Source organism: Oncorhynchus mykiss, chromosome 22 (assembly GCF_013265735.2).
Source record: "Oncorhynchus mykiss isolate Arlee chromosome 22, USDA_OmykA_1.1, whole genome shotgun sequence".
Taxonomy (NCBI): Eukaryota; Metazoa; Chordata; class Actinopteri; order Salmoniformes; family Salmonidae; genus Oncorhynchus; species Oncorhynchus mykiss.
In genome coordinates, this window is record NC_048586.1 from 29565076 (window position 1) to 29591798 (window position 26723).

The window sequence follows — 26723 nt, forward strand, 5'->3', positions numbered from 1 at the left end:
ACCATAAAGGGTGATGGGTTCTACAACTGATGCAAGTATTTTTAGCCAGATCCTAATTTAATTTTATGTTCCTTTTGATGGCATAGAATGTCCTTCTTGCCTTGTCTCTCAGATCGTTCCCAGCTTTGTGGAAGTTACCTGTGGTCTCTCTCTCTCCCTCTCTCTCTCTCTCTCTCTCTCTCTCTCTCTCTCTCTCTCTCTCTCTCTCTCTCTCTCTCTCTCTCAATTCAATTAAATTCAATTCAATTCAAGGGCTTTATTGGCATGGGAAACGTGTTAACATTGCCAAAGCAAGTGAGGTAGGTAATATACAAAAGTGAAATAAACAATAAAAATCAACAGTAAACATTACACATTCAGAAGTTTCAAAACAATAAAGACATTACAAATGTCATATTATATATATATACAATGTTGTAACAATGTGCAAAATCTCTCTCTCTCTCTCTCTCTCTCTCTCTCTGCTATCCTCCTTGTCCCCCTGTTCCACTGCCTCTGCTCTCTGTTCAGAGTGGTGTTTGAAAGTGTTCTGTTTCTCCATAATCATATTCATTCAAACAGCCTCTGGTTAATGCTTTTACATTCTCAGGCGGGTAAATAGCTTAAACATGTTCATTACCATATTACAGAGCATTACTCAGTCTCTCTCTTAATTACAGTTTTTCTCAATTGCTAAAACACAATTGCTGAAACGTTGCTCCATTTCCTGAAAACATTAAACACAAAACATCATCTTCAAGCACTATTTACATAACCTCTGACTCCTCTCGCAAAATGAAACATTCGCCTCAAAACAGTTTTACCTGTGTTCAAAATCAAACACTGCTCTCAAATCATAAACAAAGTGATCAAAATGATATACACTCTCAAGCAGTCAGTAAACAATACACCGAAAAATAGAAAACACATTGTTCAAAACATACAATTCTCAGGGAGAAGTACATTTTTAATCAAAACAAAAATTAATTGTCCTTTGATGAAAGAAAACATGTTCTATCATATTAGGTCAAAATTGATCAGAAATTACTACTCTGCTTTTCTCTTTGCAATGTTGTTTTTTGTTCTTCCTCCTCCTTGTACCCCTATTTTTATAGTACTGTACCCTGCATCTCACAAACTTGTCCTTTGTCTCTGTGATACTGTAATTCTTGTTCTTTGTTGATATGAACCTGCAACCAGTCAAAATCTATTGAGCAGTCAATACTGTTAATAAATGGAAAGCACAATGTTCAGGGCCATACAATTCATCCATTGTACAGTATACAGCCACTGTACTACAGTATCCATTCTCAGACTTTCTCCTTCCCACCTTCAACAACCTGTTTGCTCTCTGAACTGGCTTATATTGGTTGTGTCGCATCATTTAAAACAGGTTAAATCAATTTTGAGTGGTTGTGTTCAATCAATGACATATGTTCTCTATTTGTATTTGATTGTTGCCACTTGTGTTTGCCAGTATGGATGACATGTGCATTAGAGTGCAGAATGTGTTTTGAGAATGAGAATGTGTTTAGAGTTTTGCTGAAAAGTCTAAGTGAGATCTGCAAATTGTGTTTTATCATGTGAAATGGTTTAAGGTATTGACAACAGACTGCATAATTAGCTAAATGAGTCCAGGCAACTGAGAACTTTGTTCAGCCAATGGGTTTTAGTGTTTTAGCAATTGATAAAACTGTAATACAGCTGCTGCTATGAAGGAATGTTATTAGCCTTCACACTGAGGCTGAAGCAGAGGAAGGCTAACTGGTGGTGACAGATGGAAGAAAGAGGAGGGGAAGGTAGAGGGCGAGCAAGAGTGTGTGTGTGTGTGTGTGTGTGTGTGTGTGTGTTTGTTTGTGTGTCAGTGTATGTGTGGGTTTGTTTGTGTGTGTGTCAGTGTTTGTGTGTGTCACATTTTAGGGTGGGTAAACACTCGCACACAATAAAAAAGGTTTACCCTACACTACACCACTGGCTATTACTCTAGAGACTTTCTCTAAGCTTTCCATTAATATTACACAAGCAAAACACTGTGTGATATTTTTATTTGATTATTCATTGAAAAGGGGAAATAGACTTTCATTATTCCCAGTGTTTGCTGGCCCACAATACCTTCATGTGACGGCATTATAATATGACTGCGTGATTGTACGCTGCTGCCTCTCCTGAATAGGACTAGAGCTGTGAGGTGAAAAGTATTTTCAGCCGAGCATCTGTGTGCTCTCAGGTCGTGTTGCAGTGGGTATTGAACTCATTAAACGATGTCTAATTCACTCTGCGCTGTACAATCGGACACGGCTCTGTGGCACTTTTCAATTATTATACAAATGTGAAAAATGCACTCGACAAAGGCCCACCGAGACACAGACAGTTAGGGGCTACGCTCGTTCAAAAACCAGTTTCAAACCCAGAAATGCATTTTGTGTTCAGAACAGACTGTGTGGTCTCATCCACAGGCTCTCAGAAAATATGAAACAGTCTGATAGGTAATCTCCCCATGCTGTTCAGTTCCTGTGCACTGAAGCACGGAGGGGAAGATAGAAGTAGAATTTCTTCAAAGTGCATCGCCATATCATTTCTTTCTTTGAATACCCAAGTGAATTTTTGTAGGCTTTCAGCTTCACTGTTAAAACCTGTTTGGGATAGGGGGAGGTATTTTCACGTCCGAATGAAAAGTGTGCCCAAAGTAAACTGCCTGCTACTCAGGCCTATAAGCTAGGATATGCATGTAATTGGTATATGTGGATAGAAAACACGCTAAAGTTTCTAAAACTGTTAAAATGATGTCTGTGAGTATAACAGAACTTATTTGGCAGGCGAAACCCTGAGGACAAACCATCCAGGAATTTTTTTGTTGTTGAGGTGACTGTGTTTTCAATTGCTTTTCTATTGGAATCTAGATTTCTGAGGCATCTGGTTGCAGTTCCTAGGGCTTCCACTAGATGTAAACAGTCTTTAGAAATTGGTTGATGTTTTTCTTTTGAGTAATGAAGAAGTATGGCTGTTCAGACTGAGTGTCGAGTCTAGTGTACTGTTGTGTTTGGGGCGCACAACCTCGCCCTCGCTCCACTTTCATTTTATCCGCTATTGAATACAGTTTATTCCGTCTTAAATTTCATTGATTATTTACATTTTAAAATACCTAAAGTTGGATTAGGAAAGTTGTTTGAAATGTTTGTACCAAGATTACAGGTAACTTATTAGATAATGTGTAGTCATGTTGGGCGAGTTGGAACCGGTGTTTTTCTGAATCAAACGAGTCAAATAAATAGACATTTTGGATATATAACGACGGAAATAATAGAACAAAAGGACCATTTGTGATGTTTATGGGACATATTGGAGTGCCAACAGAAGAAGATCTTCAAAGGTAAGGCATGAATTATATCGTTATTTCTGAGTTTTGTGGCGCGCCTGGCGGGTTGAAATGTGATTGCCATGTGTTTGTTTGATGGGGTGCTGTCCTCAGATAATAGCATGGTTTGCTTTCACCGTAAAGCCTTTTTGAAATCTGACACAGTGGCTGGATTAACAAGAAGTTCATATGTATTTTGGTGTATTGCACTTGTGGTTGTATGAAAGTTAAATATTTCTAATAATTTATTTTGAATTTCACGTTCTGCAATTCCATCGGATGTTGTCGAAACGTTCCCCTAGCCGTAAAAATTAAACCCCCAGCCTTAAACCTCTCCCCTCCTTCTCCCCCATCATCCCCCTCCAGATGACCATAACTTCAGTGAAGCGACTGCGGTCCTGTTCACATGGATCGACCGTGGTGAGGTCAACCGGCGGTCGGCTAATCACTTCTACTCTATGATCCAGTCGGCCAATAGCCACGTCCGGAGACTGATGAGTGAGAAGGCCCAGCACGAGGAGGAGATGGAGCTAGCCAAGGAGACGTTTAAAAACTCCCTGCTGGCCATACTGACTCAGTGTAAGCATCTAACTAGACAAACTGTGCACTACCTGTAACACTTTATTGACCTAAACCCTTCCTAGACACAGAGAACTACAGGTACCTCTCACATAGCACTAAAGACCAGCATTTCTACACAGCTGTGCAGTGATGAGCCTGTAGTTAGGGAGGGTGACAGTAGTCAGAGACCAGACAGAGGTACGTACAGTACAGTGTCCTGAGGAAACCTCTGTGTGTCTGTCTGGAGCTTACTACAGGAGAGGACCAGCTGATCTACCTACTGTACCTCCCAGGTAGGCATCATAGTACAGTGTTCATCCAGCAGGCACTCTCAAACAATGTCAATGTACACTATGGACTGATGTTGAAATGATATGAAATACCATCTGGAAAGACAATGACTCAACAGCACGATTGATCAATGGCTTATGGCTGTTTGAATGGTACTATTTAGAGTCGTATTTGTTATGCTCAACACCAAGAAGAAAAAGGAGCTATATAATCCTCTGGTGTTGGTTTAATATGAAAATCCATGAAGCAAAGTCCCAGAGATATGAAGTAAATCACCAGAGTGGACGTAGAGGATGATGAGGGGGTGTAGTTTTAATGTTGACCTGGTCACTGTGCACTTGTCCAGTAGTAATAATGACACTATTTATTAAAGTTCCTGTTGTTTATTGAAGATGAATATGACAGTATGCAGTCAGAACAGAGCCAAGCTTTAAAGGCAACATTCTTCTACTGGTGGGGAGAATAGTGATGACTACAGTAAATACAACACTTCCAAAAGAGTTCTGAATGATTAATGACATACTAATACTAATTTTATGTAAATTCAATAGTTTGTCTAGTATCACAAAACAAGCCTTCCATTGTAGAATGTTGTCTTTGTCAGTCCTGAAGGAACTGAATCAGCAGGTATGAGATGTAAGTACTGTACAGCACTGTGAAGGAGACACCAGGTTACACTATAGCCAGCATTTAACCTAGGAGGCCCTACAAACCAACAAAAACAATGTGTCTAAATCACAGCCCACCCAATGATTCTCAATATGTTGGTGGGTGGTAGAGGAAAATGCAATGGGATCCACTAACCCAGGCTGGCACGATGAAGCTCCTAGTGTCTTCTCTGTGGTGTTGTGCCTGGGTGGTACAGTAGTGCTACATAAAGTCTTGTCTTGACTCTCCTGTTCACCCCAAGTCGAGCAGATCACGGCTGTGTTCACCGCTGCCTCCAGGCAGAAGGCATGGGACCATTTTACTAAAGCGCAGCGCAAGAACATAGACATTTGGAGAAAGCAGTGTGAGGTTGGTACTCTCTCCTTACCCCCCTTCTTCCTTGTCATGTTTGGACCCCTCAGGACAGGAGAGATTGACAGACAGACATTCTAGAAGGGTTGAGTCCTACTGTGTTTCATGTTGCCGTTGTTGCAGACTGCTGTGCCCTCACAGATACACAGACAGATAGACAGACAGCCATGTTGTTCTGATCTACGTATGCGGTGTGTTCTCTCCTACAATACTATTCGTATACTTTTTTCTCACGGTGATGAAACACACACACGCGCGCAGATGACAGTAACTAAAGATCTGAGGCCTCCTAGAAAGTATGAGTGGGTGCTATGGCAACAGAGGCTTCCAGGGTTAAGACAGATCAATAATTCATTGGAATTATAACAAGTCAGCATGCTGGAACATTCTCTACAGGAGGGAAACATATTATGTTAGTTATCACTTTCATTACAACTAAACAAAAAACATCCTATTGATCTCATGGAATGGGGATATATTTGGTTGTAGAAACATTACACAAACCTAGATCTGAATCCTTGATTATTTTACACCACCTTGGTCTTGATTTGGCCATTTGGAGACCATGCCGATTTATTGAAGTGAATTAAAAGTAATGACCAGGTATTTGAGAGTGTCTATCTGTGAGGGACAGCATTATCCAGGCAGATGTTAAAGACATGCTCCAGGAACTTTGGCGAATACTAAGTATTTTTTAAACCTCCCGCTTTAGGCTGGATGTGTCGATGTATTGGTCATACACTCATAATCTATCATTAGAATTACCTCCATTAGGCATGGAAGCCCTAGTTTGAAAGCGACTGTTTTTCTGGATGCTGTGCTGCGCCATTTTCCCTACATTTCCCCCCACCTGGGCTAGCCCCCTAGCAATTTGAGTTCTAGCCAATGAGCTTCAGCCCCTTGCCATTTAAGTGACAGCTATCAAGATGCACACACAGCAAAGCGAGAGAGAGCAATGACGTGGTGCACATCTCTGCAATTTCAGGGGACCACTTTTGTCTTGTGAGCGCGACCTTCAGAACTGGCTGTGCTAAAATGTATACAAAAGTACTGGAGAATCTCTTTAACTTTATATGACCCTTCATACTGTAAGCCCTCTATGGTCATACTGTACATGTCTCTAAGTCAAGTCAGTGAGAATCATGCCATGTCTATTCTCAAAGCAACCAGAGGTAAGGCATTGATGTGGAAGAAGAGACACTAACAGTAAACATTACGGAGTGAGTCTTGCTAGCATGCCACCATTGTGAAATCCTTTGTTACGGTTCAGTAGTATGCTTGGTAAGTGTTCAAGTAGTTAAAGTAAGGGAACTCTGCAGTCTGAACCGTCATGGATTAACTATGACAAATGGCTGTGAATTCATTAGCTACTGATGTCAGTATCAACATGACAGTAATATGAAATTCCAGTTTTATTATGAGCTGATAAAGGAGTTGGCAGAAATCAGGAGATCAGATAAGTCTCTAAACACCATAGGATTTCTCCGTCTTCATGCCGTACTGTAGTTTCTAAGAAAAAGGATCTGGCTGGTTCAGTACTACAGCTGAGGTTTTCTGTGCTCACAGTCACACATAACAAAACTCTCCCTCCAACCCTCGCTCCCTTTCTCTCTCTTCCTTTTCCTCTCATAACTCTATCCCTCTCTCCCCTAGTTGAGTCATTGCTAAGCATATTTACTTTATTTGAGGAGAGATTTCACAGTGGTGGTATTAGACAGCCTCACAGCTGAGGCAGTACTAGTTATCAGAGCAGCTGGGAGAATGAGAGGATTTCTATGCTCCTCTGTCTTTAGCGTGTGAAAAAAAGTAAGCATTCAAACTGCCCATGGGCACAGACTAGGATCAGTTTACATTACCCTCTAAATACTAACCTTAACCATTGCAGAAGGAAAACAAAACTGAGTCATTCCATGTCATTTCAGCAAGCCATGCTTCGGAGCTTTGGGCGAGATGGTGGGTGTCGAAATCCTCGTTCTTGTGCTTTTTGAGGTGGAATGACTCATTTGACCATAGTTCAGTCTCTAGGGGTAACTGGATCCTCTTCCACCACATACTCTGTCCACAGGTACAATATATAAAGTTAGTAACCATCCTTAAAAGGGCAGTCTGGTTGAAACCCTTTTCAGACAGGCATCTGGTTGGGTGTATAGTACTGAGACACTGAGGTGTCCTTGTGTTGTGATGTGACAGGAGCTGCGGAACGCCAACAGTGAGGAGATCATGGGGATTCGCCGGGAGGAGGAGATGGAGATGTCTGATGATGACTCGGATGAGAGCCCCTGTAAGAAGATACGTAGGGAGGACAACGGTAGGTCAGACACAGGCCCAATCCCAAATTTACTCCTAGGTTCTAGGCCCTAGCGCTTGTGTCCTAGCTGCTAGCCCCTAGGCACTGGTACCTTTTAATGATGGCAGACCAGTGTAGCTCATAAATCACCAGACTGCTACAGTATATATTGGTGGTAGATGTTCATGACCTGTCAGACAGCCCCAGAACCCTAGACACTGCCAGTCAAATGGCAGGAAGAACAATCTAGCAGCTGGGGTATGATGGGATGTTCTAGATGGGCTGTGTTGGTACAGTGACCAAGCTGCTCAGATTTAGAACACTTCACAATCTATTACTGCTCTGCTCCAAAGCTGCAGCCTATTCTAATGCCTGCTGAAGGAGTCTGTTGAAAGGACAGCAGTGCTTTACTGAGCCGCTCTGAACAGCTCCCTTTGATGTGTCCTGAATACATTACATGTATGGAGGAGGAGAGAGAACAATATAAACCTCCACTTCCAGTGACTCAGAACCTCACAGGTTGGGTAGAGAGTTGACTCACTGCAGTTTGTGTGTGTATGTGTGTGCGTGTGTGTGCGTGCATACATATGTGTGTGTCTTGTGTCTAACCCTCTCTCCTCTCCTCCTCTAAAGGTGTGTGTGGCCAGTCTGGGGCCTCTCTGAGGGAGGAGAATGACTCTCTGCGCTGGCAGCTGGATGCCTACAGGAACGAGGTGGAGCTGCTGAGGAAGGAGCAGGGCAAGGCCTGCCACCCCGACGACCCCGAACACTCCCTCAACACACACACACACCTGCTACAGCAGAGCATGCACAACATGCATCAGGTACATTATTACACCATTTACACCTGGATCATATTCCACCTGTGATTCCACTGTTGGGATTGTGCTGATACCAACAGTAATTGATATACAGTACCATCAATAGAATACAGTGCCAACACTCTCATCACATGCTGCAGGTATGTGTCCCTATGCTTTCACTAGCAAAAGGTCATTGAAGGCTAAAGCACCGGTACCTAGAAACAAAGAGTATTAGGGACAGTGCAGCTACAGTACACATCACTCGGATTTATTCTGACTGTCCTGTCTCCCGCATTCACACTCCCTCCCTTTACAACCTGACCCAGACAGACCACAACACAGTCAGACCTCTGCCTGCTGTTGTTCCTGCTTACTGGTGTCTCCTCTGTGCTCATCACCCTCTCTGTTGTTGTTGTCCTCCCAGCACTGTCTCCCTATCTAACTGTGTTGTGGTCTATTGTGTAACTGTCTCCCTACCTAACTGTGTTGTGGTCTATTGTGTAACTGTCTCCCTATCTAACTGTGTTGTGGTCTATTGTGTAACTGTCTCTCTATCTAACTGTGTTGTGGTCTATTGTGTAACTGTCTCTCTGTGTGTCTCCCTATCTAACTGTGTTGTGGTCTATTGTGTAACTGTCTCTCTATCTAACTGTGTTGTGGTCTATTGTGTAACTGTCTCTCTGTGTGTCTCCCTATCTAACTGTGTTGTGGTCTATTGTGTAACTGTCTCTCTGTGTGTCTCCCTATCTAACTGTGTTGTGGTCTATTGTGTAACTGTCTCTCTGTGTGTCTCCCTATCTAACTGTGTTGTGGTCTATTGTGTAACTGTCTCTCTGTGTGTCTCCCTATCTAACTGTGTTGTGGTCTATTGTGTAACTACTTCTCTGTGTGTCTCCCTATCTAACTGTGTTGTGGTCTATTGTGTAACTGTCTCTCTGTGTGTCTCTCTCTCCTCCCAGCAACTGCTGAGTCTGCAGGATCAGCTGAGGAGTAAGGAGGTGGAGCTGGAGCAGGCTAGAAACGAACACAGATACCTGGAGGGAGAGGTCCTAGCCCTGAGAGACAAGGTGAGAGAACATGCATGCACACAAATGTGTAAACACACACACAGTCACACGCACACACGAGTGTGGAAACTCGCACTCACTGATCCATATGGGAGAGTAGGGTTCTGAGTCATGATGGTTATGAAGATATAGAGAAATAAATGGCAAAAAGAACCTCCTTACACATAACAGTACCAGGGTGTCCCTATTACTGATCTGTACTGTACTGTATCGTATATGAGTACAGAGGCCCCTGAGCTCTGTAGGGTTGGCTATTGGGTTTTTAACATACCGAGTAACTGACAAGGATAGAAATGTATTTATAAACTGGGTGGTTTGAGCGCTGAATGCTGATTGGCTGACAGCCGTGGTATATCAGACCGTTTTCCACGATTATGACAAAACTTGTATTTTTACTGCTCTAATTACGTTGGTAACCAGTTTTATAATAGCAGTAAGGCACCTCGGGGGGTTGTGATATATGGCCAATATACCACGGCTAAGGGCTGTGTCCAGGTACTCCGCTTGTGTCATGCATAAGAACAGCCCTTAGCCGTGGTATATTGGCCATATACCACACCTCCCTGGGCCTTATTTCTTAAATATAGTGAAACATACAGACTGCAGGAGGGAGTTAAGGACATGGTTTTGATGTAGTGGCAGTCTAGTATTTATTTTGGCAGGCTACTATAGCTGTCTCTTCAAATATTCTCTTTATCTCCCTCCTCTTTATCTATTTCTGTCTCTTTCTCTTTCTATCGTTGTTTCTGCACAAGTTGCTCTCCCTCAGTAGGGGGGCACACACACACGTCCCTCCTCCCCCTCCCTCCATGTCCTCTCATCCCCCTCTCCTCTCCTCTCACTCTCCACCCCACTCACTCCTCTCCAAGCCAGCCAGACTCTGAAATGGCTCAAATGGCTCAAACTTCCTCTCAAGACGGTCTGAGAGCACAGGCAGCCGGCATGTGTGTTTGTCCTTTCTTCTGAGGCTAGCCCTGCTCCACCCTGGCCCCCCCCCCCCCCCTTTTTCCCCCAAGAATGAATAACCTTCCATTCATTCCATTTTCATCTGTTATCAAAATGAAAAGAAACAAATTAATACATTTACTCAATAAAATTGTATTTTTCAAATAATCTTTCTCAAAAACGTTGTACACTGAACAAAAATATAAACGCAACATGTAGTGGTGGTCCTATGTTTCATGAGCTGAAATAAAAGATCCCAGACATTTTCCATATGCACAAAAAGCTTATTTCTCTACAAATTTGAGCACAAATTTGTTTACATCCCTGTTAATGAGCATTTATCTTTTGCCAAGATAATCCATCCACCTGACAGGTGTGGCCAATCAAGAAGCTGATTAAACAGCATAATCATTACATTGGTGCACTTTGCGCTGGGGACAATTAAAGGCCACTTTAAAATGTGCAGTTTTGTCACACACCACAATGCCACAGATGTCTCAAGTTTTTCCACCAGAGCTGTTGCCAGATAATTGAATGTTCATTTCTTTACCATAAACCTCCTCCAACGTAATTTATAGAGAATTTGTCAGTACGTCCACTCGGCCTCACAACCGCAGACCACGTGTATGGCGTTGTGTGGGAGAGCAGTTTGCTGATGTGAACGTCGTGAACAGAGTGCCCCATGGTGGCGGTGGGGTTGTGGTATGGGCAGACATACGCTACGGACAATGAAGTCAATTGCATTTTATCTATGGCAATTTGAATGCACAGAGATACCCTGATGAGATCCTGAGGCCCATTGCCACCATCACCTCATGTTTCAGAATTATAATGCAGGAATTTGCAAGGATCTGTACACAATTCCTGGAAGCTGAAAATGTCCCAGTTCTTCCATGGCCTGCATACTCACCAGACATATCACCCATACTGATTTAGAACCACACAGACAACAGGAGCACTGCCTTCACTATGTGTGTGTGTGTGTATGTGTGTGTGTGTGTGTGTGTGTGTGTGTGTGTGTGTGTGTGTGTGTGTCTGTGTGTGTGTGTGTGTGCAAGTAGAAACAACATGTTGACTCACCCTACTTGTAGACTAGATGAACCCCAATGTCATCCTCTCTTTCATGTTGGCAAAACGATCTGACTGTCATTCAGTAGTACACACTTTTAGTTGTCCTAGACTAGGCTACCTGGATAAAATGCTTGCTAGCCTAACTTCCTCACATGGGCAACAATGAACCAGCTACATCTAGGCATCTAGACAATCGTCTCAAGCCAGTGGCACAATGTATGATTTGATGGTGAGATCAGAATCTACATTATAATCATTAGCCTGTATCATTGGTCAAATGTATGTGGAAGGCTGGCTTCCTTTGGCATCCATGAACACACTCCACTGCTGAGAATAATACAACCTGTGGATGGACGAGTACCTTTCTGATTCTATCTGATTCTGCTAACTGTAGCTGTTTATTCATTGTTATTGGACTGAGATAATGGGAACATCAATAGGAATAGAGCTCCTGTGGAGAAAGAGTGTATTCAGCTACCAGTGGATAGATGGATGAAACAGATAGATAGATGAACAAATGAAGGGACAGATAGAACATCCAGGGAGGATACATTGTTTCCATATAGTCTAAAGATGCTACCTTAATCAACAGCTACTTGGATCCTGCTTCTGTTACTAAGACCATGTTCTATGCCTCTGTTTGTTACCAGGGTTACCAGAGATGAAGGGTCAGTACTTGATGTTGGTCTCTGTGTCTTGTTTTCAGATGCTGACTAATGGGGATGTAGTGGTAGTGGAGGGGACCAACGGAGAAACACCTGAGAAGGTCAGTTCGCACCAACATACACCTCTATACAGTACCCACACAATACTGTACACACAATACTGTACACCACAGGAGGCTGGTGGCACCTTAATTGGGGAGGGCAGCTCATAGTAATGGCTGGAACAGAATGAATGGAATGGTATCAAACATATCAAACACTTGGTTTTCAAATGTGTGATACCATTCCAGCCATTACTATGAGCTGTTCTCCCCTCTCCAGCCTCCTGTGTACACACACACATGCAATCAACATCTCTTGAGTGATTTTATTGACCCAGCCAGCCAGTGTGAGGTGACGTCAGCGTCTGATGACGTCTTCAGGGCAGGGGGGTTGTCCTATGCATTAAGGGTATATGGGGAGGGGGGGGGGGTTGTAGTGTGTTACTGTGTATGTCCCTTGTGCCCTGTGAAAGGAGATGCACTGGTGAAGAGAGGAGAAGGGGAAGGAAAGGGTGGTATCCCAATGGAGTAGCATCAGTAGCATCAGCCACTCTCTCATAAAAAGAACACTACCCCGATGAGTGCACACACATCAGCTCACATTGCGTTTGTGTGTCTATAAGGACTAACACTGTGTTGTTTGTGTGTCTGTAGGTAGTGAACGGCTATGCCACCACTCTGTACCCCAGCAGAGACAGGAGGAGTGAAGCAGCCATGAGAGGACCCCTCACATCAGAGAGAGAGGCTCTGCTACTGGGTACAGTACATATACATTTGATGTATACTACAAAGCATATTCATAATATTATCTGGATTGTTACATTTTCGCCTGTAATATTCATCTGACTGGGAGTGTTTTAATGGTTGGTGTTCGACATGTTGGAGGGGAGCCAATTGTTAATGGGGTGAAACAGTCTTGAAAGCCTGTCTATCCAGCCTGGTCTCAGAGCAAAACATATAATATTTTACTCAAATCCGTGCCACTCCATTTAGTATGAAATGTTACTTTACGTTAGGTTACATTAAATTGGCCTACGTGAATCCGAGTCACTCAAATAGGTATGACAATGTTATATTTGGTATGACACTCGGGGGTATGACACTCAGGGGCCTCCCGGGTGGCACAGCAGTCTTAGGCACTGCATCTCAATGCTAGTGTCATGTATTGTCATGTTGTGTCTTTCTGTCCTTTCCTTTCACCCTGTCTCCCTCTGCTGGTCGTATTAGGTTACCTTTTCTCCCCCGCTTTCCCCCAGCTGTTCCTTGTCTCCTCCTAACTACCCATTCACCCCGTTTCCCACCTGTTCCCTTTTTCCCTCTGATTAGGTCCCTATATCTCTCTCTGTTTCTGCTCCTGTCTTTGTCGGATTCTTGTTTGTTGTGTTTCATGCCTGAGCCAGACTATCGTCATGTTTGCTGTAACCTTGTCCTGTCCTGTCGGAATCTGCCGGTCTATCTGAGCCTACCACAGTTTGGTTATTAAAGAAGCTCTGTTTAAGTTAGTTCGCTTTTGGGTCCTCATTCACTCACCTTAACAGAAGAATCCGACCAAGAATGGACCCAGCGACTTCGGATCCTCTCCACTCAGCCGTCGAGATCCAGGGAGCGATGCTAGGCAGACACGAGCAGGAATTGTCTGCTGCTCGACATGCCGTTGAGACCCTGGCCACCCAAGTCTCCAACCTCACAGAACAGGTTCACCATCTCCGCCTCGATCCACCGGCCACTTCCAGGGCTTTCGAATCTCCGGAGCCCAGAATCAATAACCCGCCGTGTTACTCTGGGGAGCCCACTGAATGCCGCTCGTTCCTCACCCAGTGTGATATTGTGTTTTCTCTCCAGCCCAACAATTACTCCAGGAGCACTGCTCGTGTCGCCTACGTCATATCTCTCCTTATTGGACGGGCTCGTGAGTGGGGCACGGCAATCTGGGAGGCAAGGGCTGAGTGTACTAACCAGTATCAGGACTTTAAGGAGGAGATGATACGGGTTTTTGATCGATCTGTTTTTGGGGAGGAGGCTTCCAGGGCCCTGTCTTCCCTATGTCAAGGTAATCGATCCATAACAGACTACTCTATTGAGTTTCGCACTCTTGCTGCCTCCAGTGGCTGGAACGAGCCGGCTTTGCTCGCTCGTTTTCTGGAGGGTCTCCGCGCAGAGGTAAAGGATGAGATTCTCTCCCGGGAGGTCCCTTCCAGCGTGGATTCCCTGATTGAACTCGCTATTCGCATTGAGCGACGGGTTGATCTTCGTCACCGAGCTCGTGGAAAGGAGCTCGCGTTCTCCGTTGCCCCCCTCTCCGCATCACTACCATCTTCCTCTGCCGGCTCGGGAGCTGAGCCTATGCAGCTGGGAGGTATCCGCATCTCGACTAAGGAGAGGGAACGGAGAATCACCAACCGCCTCTGTCTCTATTGCGGTTCTGCTGGTCATTTTGTCACTTCATGTCCAGTAAAAGCCAGAGCTCATCAGTAAGCGGAGGGCTACTGGTGAGCGCTACTACTCCTGTCTCTCCTTCAAGATCCTGCACTACCTTGTCGGTCCATCTACGCTGGACCGGTTCGTCAGCTTCCTGCAGTGCCTTAATAGACTCTGGGGCGGAGGGCTGTTTTATGGACGAGACCTGGGCTCGGGAACATGACATTCCTCTCAGACAGTTAAGGGAGTCCACGGCCTTGTTCGCCCTGGATGGTAGTCCTCTCCCCAGGATTCAGCGTGAGACGCTACCTTTAACCCTCACTGTTTCTGGTAATCATAGCGAAACCATTTCTTTTTTGATTTTTCGTTCACCTTTTACACCTGTTGTTTTGGGCCATCCCTGGCTAGTTTGTCATAATCCTTCCATTAATTGGTCTAGTAATTCTATCCTCTCCTGGAACGTCTCTTGTCATGTGAAATGTTTAATGTCTGCTATCCCTCCTGTTTCCTCTGTCTCTTCTTCACAGGAGGAGCCTGGTGATTTGACAGGGGTGCCGGAGGAATATCACGATCTGCGCACGGTGTTCAGTCGGTCCAGGGCCACCTCTCTTCCTCCACACCGGTCGTATGATTGTAGTATTGATCTCCTTCCGGGAACCACTCCCCCCCGGGGTAGACTATACTCTCTGTCGGCTCCCGAACGTAAGGCTCTCGAGGATTATTTGTCTGTAGCTCTTGACGCCGGTACCATAGTCCCCTCCTCCTCTCCCGCCGGAGCTGGGTTTTTTTTTTGTCAAGAAGAAGGACGGGTCTCTGCGCCCCTGCATAGATTATCGAGGGCTGAATGACATAACAGTTAAGAATCGTTATCCGCTTCCTCTTATGTCTTCAGCCTTCGAGATCCTGCAGGGAGCCAGGTTTTTCACTAAGTTGGACCTTCGTAACGCTTACCATCTCGTGCGCATCAGGGAGGGGGACGAGTGGAAGACGGCGTTTAACACTCCGTTAGGGCACTTTGAATACCGGGTTCTTCCTTTCGGCCTCGCTAACGCTCCAGCTGTCTTTCAGGCATTAGTCAATGATGTCCTGAGAGACATGCTGAACATCTTTGTTTTCGTTTACCTTGACGATATCCTGATTTTTTCACCGTCACTCCAGATTCATCTTCAGCACGTTCGACGTGTCCTCCAGCGCCTTTTAGAGAATTGTCTTTTTGTGAAGGCTGAGAAGTGCACTTTTCATGCCTCCTCCGTCACATTTCTCGGTTCTGTTATTTCCGCTGAAGGCATTAAGATGGATCCCGCTAAGGTCCAAGCTGTCATTGATTGGCCCGCCCCTAAGTCACGCGTCGAGCTGCAGCGCTTTCTCGGCTTCGCGAACTTCTATCGTCGTTTCATCCGCAATTTCGGTCAGGTGGTAGCTCCTCTCACAGCCCTTACTTCTGTCAAGACGTGCTTTAAGTGGTCCGTTTCCGCCCAGGGAGCTTTTGATCTCCTCAAGAATCGTTTTACATCCGCTCCTATCCTTGTTACACCTGACGTCTCTAGACAGTTCGTTGTCGAGGTTGACGCGTCAGAGGTGGGCGTGGGAGCCATTCTTTCTCAGCGCTCCCTCTCTGACGACAAGGTCCACCCTTGCGCGTATTTTTCTCATCGCCTGTCGCCGTCGGAACGTAACTATGATGTGGGAAACCGCGAACTGCTCGCCATCCGCTTAGCCCTAGGCGAATGGCGACAGTGGTTGGAGGGGGCGACCGTTCCTTTTGTCGTTTGGACTGACCATAGGAACCTTGAGTACATCCGTTCTGCCAAACGACTTAATGCGCGTCAGGCGCGCTGGGCGCTGTTTTTCGCTCGTTTCGAGTTCGTGATTTCTTATCGTCCGGGCTCTAAGAACACCAAGCCTGATGCTTTATCTCGTCTCTTCAGTTCTTCAGTAGCCTCCACTGACCCCGAGGGGATTCTCCCTGAGGGGCGTGTTGTCGGGTTGACTGTCTGGGGAATTGAGAGGCAGGTAAAGCAAGCGCTCACTCACACTCCGTCGCCGCGCGCTTGTCCTAGGAACCTTCTTTTCGTTCCCGTTCCTACTCGTCTGGCCGTTCTTCAGTGGGCTCACTCTGCCAAGTTAGCCGGCCACCCTGGCGTTCGGGGTACGCTTGCTTCCATTCGCCAGCGTTTTTGGTGGCCCACCCGGGAGCATGACACGCGTCGTTTCGTGGCTGCTTGTTCGGTCTGCGCGCAGACTAAGTCCGGTAACTCTCCTCCTGCCGGCCGTCTCAGGCCGCTTCCCATTCCCTCTCGACCGTGGTCTCACATCGCCTTAGATTTTGTCACCGGACTGCCTTCGTCAGCTGGGAAGACTGTTATTCTTACGGTTGTCGATAGGTTCTCTAAGGCGGCTCATTTCATTCCCCTTGCTTCCTTCTGCTAAAGAGACGGCACAAATCATCATCGAGAATGTTTTCAGAATTCATGGCCTTCCGTCAGACGTCGTTTCGGACAGAGGTCCGCAATTCACGTCTCAATTTTGGAGGGAGTTTTGCCGTTTGATTGGGGCTTCCGTCAGTCTCTCTTCCGGCTTTCACCCCCAGTCTAACGGTCAAGCAGAACGGGCCAATCAGACTATTGGTCGCATCTTACGCAGTCTTTCTTTTCGCAACCCTGCGTCTTGGTCAGAACAGCTCCCCTGGGCAGAATACGCCCACAACTCGCTTCCTTCGTCTGCGACCGGGCTATCTCCTTTTCAGAGTAGCCTCGGGTACCAGCCTCCGCTGTTCTCATCTCAGTTCGCCGAGTCCAGCGTCCCCTCCGCTCAGGCTTTTGTCCAACGTTGCGAGCGCACCTGGAAGAGGGTCAGGTCTGCACTTTGCCGTTATAGGACGCAGACTGTGAGGGCTGCTAATAAGCGTAGAACTAAGAGTCCTAGATATTGTCGCGGTCAGAGAGTTTGGCTCTCCACTCAGAACCTTCCCCTTAAGACGGCTTCTCGCAAGTTGACCCCGCGGTTCATTGGTCCGTTCCGTATTTCTCGGGTCATTAATCCTGTCGCAGTTCGACTTCTTCTTCCGCGATACCTTCGTCGCGTCCACCCGGTCTTCCATGTCTCCTGTATTAAGCCCGTTCTTCGCGCCCCCGCTCGTCTTCCCCCCCCCCCCCCCCATCCTTGTCGAGGGCGCACCCATCTACAGGGTCCGCAGGATTTTGGACATGCGTCCTCGTGGCCGTGGTCACCAGTACCTCGTTGATTGGGAGGGGTACGGTCCTGAGGAGAGGAGTTGGGTTCCCTCTCGGGACGTGCTGGACCGTGCGCTGATCGAGGATTTCCTCCGTTGCCGCCAGGTTTCCTCCTCGAGTGCGCCAGGAGGCGCTCGGTGAGTGGGGGGGTACTGTCATGTATTGTCATGTTGTGTCTTTCTGTCCTTTCCTTTCACCCTGTCTCCCTCTGCTGGTCGTATTAGGTTACCTTTTCTCCCCCGCTTTCCCCCAGCTGTTCCTTGTCTCCTCCTAACTACCCATTCACCCCGTTTCCCACCTGTTCCCTTTTTCCCTCTGATTAGGTCCCTATATCTCTCTCTGTTTCTGCTCCTGTCTTTGTCGGATTCTTGTTTGTTGTGTTTCATGCCTGAGCCAGACTATCGTCATGTTTGCTGTAACCTTGTCCTGTCCTGTCGGAATCTGCCGGTCTATCTGAGCCTACCACAGTTTGGTTATTAAAGAAGCTCTGTTTAAGTTAGTTCGCTTTTGGGTCCTCATTCACTCACCTTAACAGCTAGAGGCGTCACTACAGACCCCCTGGTTCAAATCCAGGCTGTTTCACAACCAGCCGTGATTGGGAGTCCCATAGGGCAGTGCAGGCCATCATTGTATATAATGATTAGTTCTTACCTGACTTGCTAGTAAAAAAAAAGGTTAATTAAGGCAAAAACAAATGGAGGGTCATTGGTCGGATGTATAATGTGAACGTCTAGCTATCCAAATGGTGCACGTTCAAATCTCATTCTGGACAACTTCAGCATTTTAGCAAATTAGAACTGCTTACTACTTTTTAGCTACTTTGCAACTATTTAGCATGTTAGCTAACCCTTCCCCTAACCTTAACCCTTTAACTTAACTCCTAACCCTAACCTTAACCCTAACCTTTACTCCTAACCTAACAAAAGTATGTGGACAACCCTTCAAATGAGTGAATTCGAGCACAAAGTCAATCTCCATAGACAAACATTGGCAGTAGAATGGCATTACTGAGGAGGTCAGTAACTTTCAATGTGGCACCGTCACATTCCAACAAGTCAGTTTGTCAAGTTTCTGCCCTCCTAGAGCTGCCCCGGCCAGCTATAAGTAATGGTATTGTGAAGTAGAAACATCTAGGAGCAACAACGGCTCAGCCGCGAAGTGGTAGGCCACACAAGCTCACAGAACGGAAACGCTGAAGGGCATAGCACGTAAAAGTAATCTGTCCTCAGTTGCAACACTCACTACCGAGTTCCAAACATCCTCTGGAAGCAAAATCAGCACAAGAACTGTTCGTCAGGAGCTTCATGAAATAGGTTTCCATAGCCGAGCATCCGCACACAAGCCCAAATTTACCAAGCGTCGGCCAGAATGATGTGAGGCTCGCTGCCATTGGACCCTTCACCATCTAGCACTCCGACGGATGAATCTGGATTTGGCGGATGCAAGGAGAATGCTACCTGCCCCAATATATAGTGCCAACTGTAAATTTTGGTGGAGGAATAATAATGGTCTGGGGCTGTTTCTCATGGTTTGGGCTAGGACCCTTACTTCCAGTTAAGGGAAATCTTAACGCTATAGCATACAATGACATTCTAGATGATTCTGTGCTTCCAACTTTGTGGCAGTTTGAGGAAGGCCCTTTCCTGTTTCAGCATGACAAAGCCCCGTGCACAAAGTGAGGTCCATACAGAAATGGTTTGTCGAGATCGGTGTGGAAGAACTTGACTGGCCTGCGCAGAGCCAGTCACTTTAGGGATGAATTGGAACGCAGACTGTGAGTCAGGCCTAATTGCCCAACATAGGTGCCCGACCTCACTAATGCTCTTGTGGCTGAATGGAAGCAAGTCCCTGCAGCAATGTTCCAACATCTAGTGGAAAGCCTCCCCAGAAGAGTGGATGCCATTATAGCTGGAAAGGGGGGGCCAACTCAATATTAATGACCATAATTTTGGAATTAAATGTTCGATCAGCATACTTTTGGTCTTGTAGTGGCATGGATTTTGTAAAATATCATATGTTTTGCTCTGAGACTAGGTAGGTCTGTTGTGTTCTTGGATGAAGAACCCTAGGACTGGGTGGAGGGGGGTTCAGGTGAAAGGTACTATGGGTCTGGTTGCCAAGCAGTAGCTGCTGGCCCTGGCCACACACACTTCAACTCTGAATGTAGGCACATGCAAAACGCACGTATGCAGGCACACACACAAACACACACATGATCTCTCCCAGCTGCACGCGGCAGTGCTATGGTTGTGTTCACACACAGAAACACACTCCATCGCAGGGCGCCGGGGACACTGAGATAGACGAGGATGCCGTCAGCCAGAACAGAAGAAAAGACAAACCGGTTTCAGGCGAGAGGAGAGACTGACTGTAGAACACAAATTGCCTAATTCTCCCGTGGCTCTTCTCTCTGTCTCCCTCTATCCTCCCCCTCTACATCTCTCCTTCTTTCCTCCCCCTTTCTCCTCCCCCTCTACCTCCCCTCCATTTCAGCTCCCAGAAATTTAGTTTCATCACAAAAAGGAAGCAGCTTCTATTCTGATTCTGACTGGAGTCATTTTATTAGCCTGCTTTCCTTTTGTTTCTGTTCACTGTCTGAATCTCCTGTAGGCACAAGCACAAAATAGTTCTGTGCCAATTCTCAGATTAGCAGCTGGAAAGCAGAGCTCCTTTTGGTGGTGCAGGGAGGTAAAAACAGCTTGGTGTAAAACAGAGCCAGGAGCCGGTTGGAGCAGAGCAGAGAAGGGGAGAGAAGAGGGGAGCAGACGAAAGGGGAGCAGAGGAGAGCAAAGAGGAGTAGGCAGAAGCACATTTATCTCTTTTAACGCGGCCCACAGAAAGCCAACATGAAGGAGAGGAGAGGCAGAGCTCTCTATCTCCCTGCCAGCCAGCCACCCTGTCTGCTTCCCAGCCTGCCGCAGCCAGTGGGGGCTGGTAGGAGGAGATATAGGAGGACAGGCTCATTGTAATGGCTGGAATATAATACATGGACTACCATATGTTTGATGTGTTTGATACCGTTCCATTTATTCTATTCCAGCCATTACAATGAGCCCGTCCTCCAATAGCTCCTCCCACCAGCCTCCTTTGACGGCAGCCAACACTGCTTCTGGGCTTTTCATTTTTCTGTAAGGGATACACACCTTTACACACACACAAACACATACAGATACGCATCCGCATGCATGGACATACACAACAACACGTCCACAACACGTATAGACGTGAACGCACACACACATGCACACACTAAGACCCCCCCCACACAAACACACCAGCCCCCCCCCCCCCCCCCCCATGCAGTGTGATGGTTCCGTCTGAGTGGTGGTGGCTGAGGGGAGTAAATTAGTCCTGTCTGTAATGGGCAATGTTCCGTCATATAAATCAGGGGAATAAATATTGGCTCAGGCTTCCCAGGGGACCGCACTATATTCTCTCCCCCTGAGTCCCTGTGTTACCTCTGCAGGACCTCTCACAAGTAATCAACTCAAGTGCTGTTTCTACTCGGACCAGCGTTTTTTTATGGCGGCGCGGGATGCTTTTATTGCATGGCACGTCGGCAAAATGCAGATTGCAGCTCTGAAGTTTAACAGCATGTTCTTTCTCTTCCCAGCTCTGTTGGAGAGCTGAAGTTGAACAGCATGTTCTTTCTCTTCCCAGCTCTGCTGGAGAGCTGAAGTTGAACAGCATGTTCTTTCTCTTCCCAGCTCTGCTGGAGAGCTGAAGTTGAACAGCATGTTCTTTCTCTTCCCAGCTCTGCTGGAGAGCTGAAGTTGAACAGCATGTTCTTTCTCTTCCCAGCTCTGCTGGAGGGCTGAAGTTTAACAGCATGTTCTTTCTCTTCCCAGCTCTGCTGGAGGGCTGAAGTTTAACAGCATGTTCTTTCTCTTCCCAGCTCTGCTGGAGAGCTGAAGTTTAACAGCATGTTCTTTCTCTTCCCAGCTCTGTTGGAGAGCTGAAGTTGAACAGCATGTTCTTTCTCTTCCCAGCTCTGCTGGAGAGCTGAAGTTTAACAGCATGTTCTTTCTCTTCCCAGCTCTGCTGGAGGGCTGAAGTTTAACAGCATGTTCTTTCTCTTCCCAGCTCTGCTGGAGAGCTGAAGTTTAACAGCATGTTCTTTCTCTTCCCAGCTCTGTTGGAGAGCTGAAGTTGAACAGCATGTTCTTTCTCTTCCCAGCTCTGCTGGAGAGCTGAAGTTGAACAGCATGTTCTTTCTCTTCCCAGCTCTGCTGGAGAGCTGAAGTTTAACAGCATGTTCTTTCTCTTCCCAGCTCTGCTGGAGAGCTGAAGTTTAACAGCATGTTCTTTCTCTTCCCAGCTCTGCTGGAGAACTGAAGTTTAACAGCATGTTCTTTCTCTTCCCAGCTCTGCTGGAGAGCTGAAGTTTAACAGCATGTTCTTTCTCTTCCCAGCTCTGCTGGAGAGCTGAAGTTTAACAGCATGTTCTTTCTCTTCCCTCTTCCTGTCTCTCTCTCTTCTCTATCTCTCATCTCTCTCAATGTCTCTGTTTCTCTCTCTTCTCTATCTCTCATCTCTCTCAATGTCTCTGTTTCTCTCTCTTCTCTATCTCTCATCTCTCTCAATGTCGCTGCTTCTCTCTCTTCTCTATCTCTCATCTCTCTCAATGTCTCTGCTTCTCTCTCTTCTCTATCTCTCATCTCTCTCAATGTCTCTGCTTCTCTCTCTTCTCTATCTCTCATCTCTCTCAATGTCTCTGTTTCTCTCTCTTCTCTATCTCTCTCCATCTCTCATCTCTCTCAATGTCTCTGTTTCTCTCTCTTCTCTATCTCTCATCTCTCTCAATGTCGCTGCTTCTCTCTCTTCTCTATCTCACTCCATCTCTCATCTCTCTAAATGTCTCTCTGTTTTTCTCTATCTCTCAATCTATCACTGTGTCTCTGTTTCTTTCTCAATCTCTCAATCGCTCTCTGTTTCTCTGCAGGCATCATATCTACCTTCCTCCATGTCCATCCGTTTGGAGCCAACATCGACTATCTGTGGTCTTACATCCAGAGACTGGACACTACGGTCAGTTTACATGAAATAGTCACTAAAATAGAGAAAGGGAAAAAGCTGGGGGGGGGAGGGGGGGGGGGGGGACTGAAATGGGCATATGAAATCGTATCTAATTGTTACACAAATAGGAAAGACCCGTTAGGTGATGTCACCTGTCCCCGTCCCTCTCCCGTCCAGGTGTCAGCGGGTGAGTTGGAGTCTCTGATGGGTCGTCTGCCCAGTGTCTTCAGACAGGAGCTGAGTGGAGTGGGAGCCACGCTGGAGAAACGCTGGAAGTTCTGTGGCTTCCAGAGCCTCGCCTCCATGTGACACAGGGACACAAACACATCACATGACCCAAGACACACACATGGCCTGACAGACCACGTGTGGTACAGGAACATACACACTTCCTGACCAGCCACAAAGCCTGGTGGACACATGAATAGAAGGCGTGTCAAATCCACAGACTGTGTTTGAACGTTGTGTGTATGTTATGTATCCATAGACATCCACAGTACATGGTGATGATTCTCAAACACAAAACAGACACTGATGGATCTTTCCGAGGTTATATCTTTGAGAAGGATTTGCTGACACGGAGGTAGAGGGAACCACACGGATCTCCACTCGATGCTGTATAACTAGATCCACGGATGTCAGCCAAGGAGGTCACAGAGCAGACATTCTCTATGGTAACCTAGTGACCAGACCCCAGCCAACAGAACCTCTCATTGACTGGAGTTGTGTGTGATGCCTATTTCTCTGTTCCCTCTCTTTCTCTGTTCTCTCTCTCTCTCTCTCCCTGGAGCAGTTGCGTAACTGATTTGTCAACAGCTGACTCCCACTAGGCTGGGAGGGATCCAGGAATATCGGACGGCTGCAATCGAAATATGGATGGGAATGGGGAAAATTTGAGAATTGGGTTACTGATTTATAACTGTAACCCTTGTTACCCCTCACGTCCAGTGTGTTGTGGGGCTTTTTGCTGTAAAACCCAGTTTCACACTCCAACAGGATTGAAGCATTAGCCAGCCTCTCTCTCTCTGTCTGTCTGTCTGTCTGTGACCCAGAACAGACTTTAGTAGCCTACTGATGACTGGTACTGATACTGTTGGGTTGGGTTGGGACTGTACTGTAGGTCTCACCCTCTGGATGTCTCTCTTTGCTCTGGCCTTCTGTGTCCAGTGTGTGCTGTGCGTTCTGCCACTGTTTAATTGGTATCTACTCATTTAAATTATTATGTTTTCTAATGTAATAAAAGCTTTTTATCCAAACATCTTCTGATCAATCTAAAAACATTTTAAATTCAAGATGCTTTATCGCCATGACAAGCAACTCAATTCACTGGCTGGTAATGGCCAGGCGAGGCTGTTAATGGCCAGACAAGGCTGTTAATGGCAAGACAAGGCTGCTAATGGCAAGACAAGGCTGTTAATGGCCAGACAAGGCTGTTAATGGCAAGACGAGGCTGTTAATGGCAAGACAAGGCTGTTAATGGCAAGACAAGGCTGCTAATGGCAAGACAAGGCTGTTAATGGCCAGACAAGGCTGTTAATGGCCAGACAAGGCTGTTAATGGCCAGACAAGGTTGTTAATGGCCAGACAAGGCTGTTAATGGCAAGACAAGGCTGTTAATGGCCAGACAAGGCTGTTAATGGCAAGACAAGGCTGTTAATGGCAAGACAAGGCTGCTAATGGCAAGACAAGGCTGTTAATGGCCAGACAAGGCTGTTAATGGCCAGACAAGGCTGTTAATGGCAAGACAAGGCTGCTAATGGCAAGACAAGGCTGTTAATGGCCAGACAAGGCTGTTAATGGCAAGACAAGGCTGTTAATGGCAAGACAAGGCTGTTAATGGCCAGACAAGGCTGTTAATGGCCAGACAAGGCCGTTAATGGCCAGACAAGGCTGTTAATGGCCAGACAAGGCTGTTAATGGCAAGACAAGGCTGCTAATGGCAAGACAAGGCTGTTAATGGCCAGACAAGGCTGTTAATGGCAAGACAAGGCTGTTAATGGCAAGACAAGGCTGCTAATGGCAAGACAAGGCTGTTAATGGCCAGACAAGGCTGCTAATGGCAAGACAAGGCTGTTAATGGCAAGACAAGGCTGCTAATGGCAAGACAAGGCTGTTAATGGCAAGACAAGGCTGTTAATGGATGATGTGCTGCATCTCCCTGATGGCGGAGGTTGAAGAATGTATTAATTCTGGATGAGAAGAGAGAGAGAGCAAGAGAGAGAGAGAGAGAGAGAGAGAGAGAGAGAGAGAGGAGGAGCAGAACTCCTCTCCTCCTCTCCCGGTACTTTCTCCTCTCCTATAGCTTCTGATCATGTGCTGGTATGCTATATAGGCCCGATTCCGAAATAACACGTTCATTACGCACACTTTTCCTACGCACTTCTCACTAGCTGGTATTCCACAACGTTAGTCTAATATGATCCACTAATGCTAGTGACCCTCGCAAACAACATGGAGGTGACAGAGGAAAGGAAGGTAAACAGAACGGAATGGAATGACGCAAAATGTGAGCTACAAATTGAAGAAAACGAACCGTAAAATGATAGTTATAATTGTATGAGGATATTACTGACGGTGGCTCCCAATATTGGCTCATATTTAACATGATACACATTGTACAATAAAACTAATAAAAGCTTAGGCATAGGCTACAATTAAAACATTCTAAAGTACAAATATCAAATTCTGAGGGACCACGATGAAAATTCTGAATAACGGCACAGCTATTTATAGCATATTTCACTGTGGAAAAGGGGCCAGAATACATGTCGTGTTGATATGATTTTCATGTTGCTTCCATATGTCTGGTTTCACATTCATCTCCAGGGAACATAAGGGACAATTCTCTAAAACAATTACTATGTGTATTTACAATCCCCTTCTCCAAATGAATGACTAATTTACCTAGCTCTTATCAATAGATATTATCCATTTATAAATGCAGTGCATGGAGAATCCTGTAGTAGATGCATTTTCCACTTGGACCCAGCAGGTTTGCTCGACCTTTTCATGGTTTCCTAGCTCGTTAAGGTTGTGGAATAATGAGGGAATTAAGTCAAAGTCAAAAAAAGGCTTATATCTATGTAGACACACCTCCGCCACACCGTAATGTCTTTGATCTCCACCCGAACGAATAGTGTGTGAATACCATGCTATTCAAGAATACGCATAAAGAGAAAAGTTCATAAGAAGGGAATACCGTTCCATTTACCTACGCTTAACTCGGGTCGGAATCAAGGCAGCCTACGTTGGTAAATCTGTACTGAGAGCATGTTGTAAAGCACCACACACACACTTACATACAATACACACTGTATTGCTTTGACTGATGCAACAGCAGGGTAAGCAGGGGAGTATATGGGAGAATCTGGCCCTGTCTGCTCTGCACTAACCCCGTTCTGCTCTCTCATGGATAGAGGATTGCTGTCACCATGGAGAAAGCAGTATGAAGGGTCATAGGCCTGTAATATGCCTGACAGAGACCTGTCATAAGCAGCTGTAGTAGATGGAGAAACCAGACCACTGCAGCCACTGTACCACTCAGACCCATGTAATGCATATAGGGCTCTGGTTCCACTGCTCTTTTCATTCTATTAATCCTCCTAACCACAAAAGAGATCAGCTGTCCAGATGTGATTGGATTGGAGTGTGGTCCATTTCAGAGATGTATATTTAATCCCTGATTGACACCTGGCAGTGGAGCCAAGGCTTTGCTGAGTTTTCCCTCCATCCCTCCATCCCACAGCTCTGCTCTCCATATGATTCCACTTTAGACAAACTCTCTCATCTGCCTCAGGATTTCAGCACACATATTCAGGATGTCCAGCTGGAGAAAGATGTCAATTAAGGAATCACATGATTCCTCCTCTTTCCTCTGTTTACTGATTAAATATTTGTCCATTGTGAAATATTATGAAATATCTCATATTTTCCCCTAGCTGCATGGCTACCCCATATTTAGCAACTCAAAT

At 45.9% G+C, this 26723-nt stretch overlaps 1 protein-coding gene across 4 annotated transcripts in view; it reads left to right on the forward strand.

Annotated features, from left to right (window-relative positions):
* LOC110501709 (ecto-NOX disulfide-thiol exchanger 1) overlaps positions 1–24008 on the forward strand; it is an 88934-nt gene extending 64926 nt beyond the window's left edge. For all 4 annotated transcript variants that reach the window (XM_036959068.1, XM_036959067.1, XM_036959066.1 and 1 more), the window contains 9 exons: positions 3701–3913; positions 5097–5203; positions 7397–7514; positions 8127–8317; positions 9256–9363; positions 12086–12145; positions 12740–12842; positions 22679–22764; positions 22930–24008. In XM_036959068.1, the coding sequence (XP_036814963.1) occupies positions 3701–3913; positions 5097–5203; positions 7397–7514; positions 8127–8317; positions 9256–9363; positions 12086–12145; positions 12740–12842; positions 22679–22764; positions 22930–23061 (1118 nt within the window). In that variant the 3' untranslated portion in view covers positions 23062–24008. The remainder of the gene's footprint in view (positions 1–3700; positions 3914–5096; positions 5204–7396; positions 7515–8126; positions 8318–9255; positions 9364–12085; positions 12146–12739; positions 12843–22678; positions 22765–22929) is intronic.
* The last annotated feature ends 2715 nt before the right edge of the window (positions 24009–26723 follow it).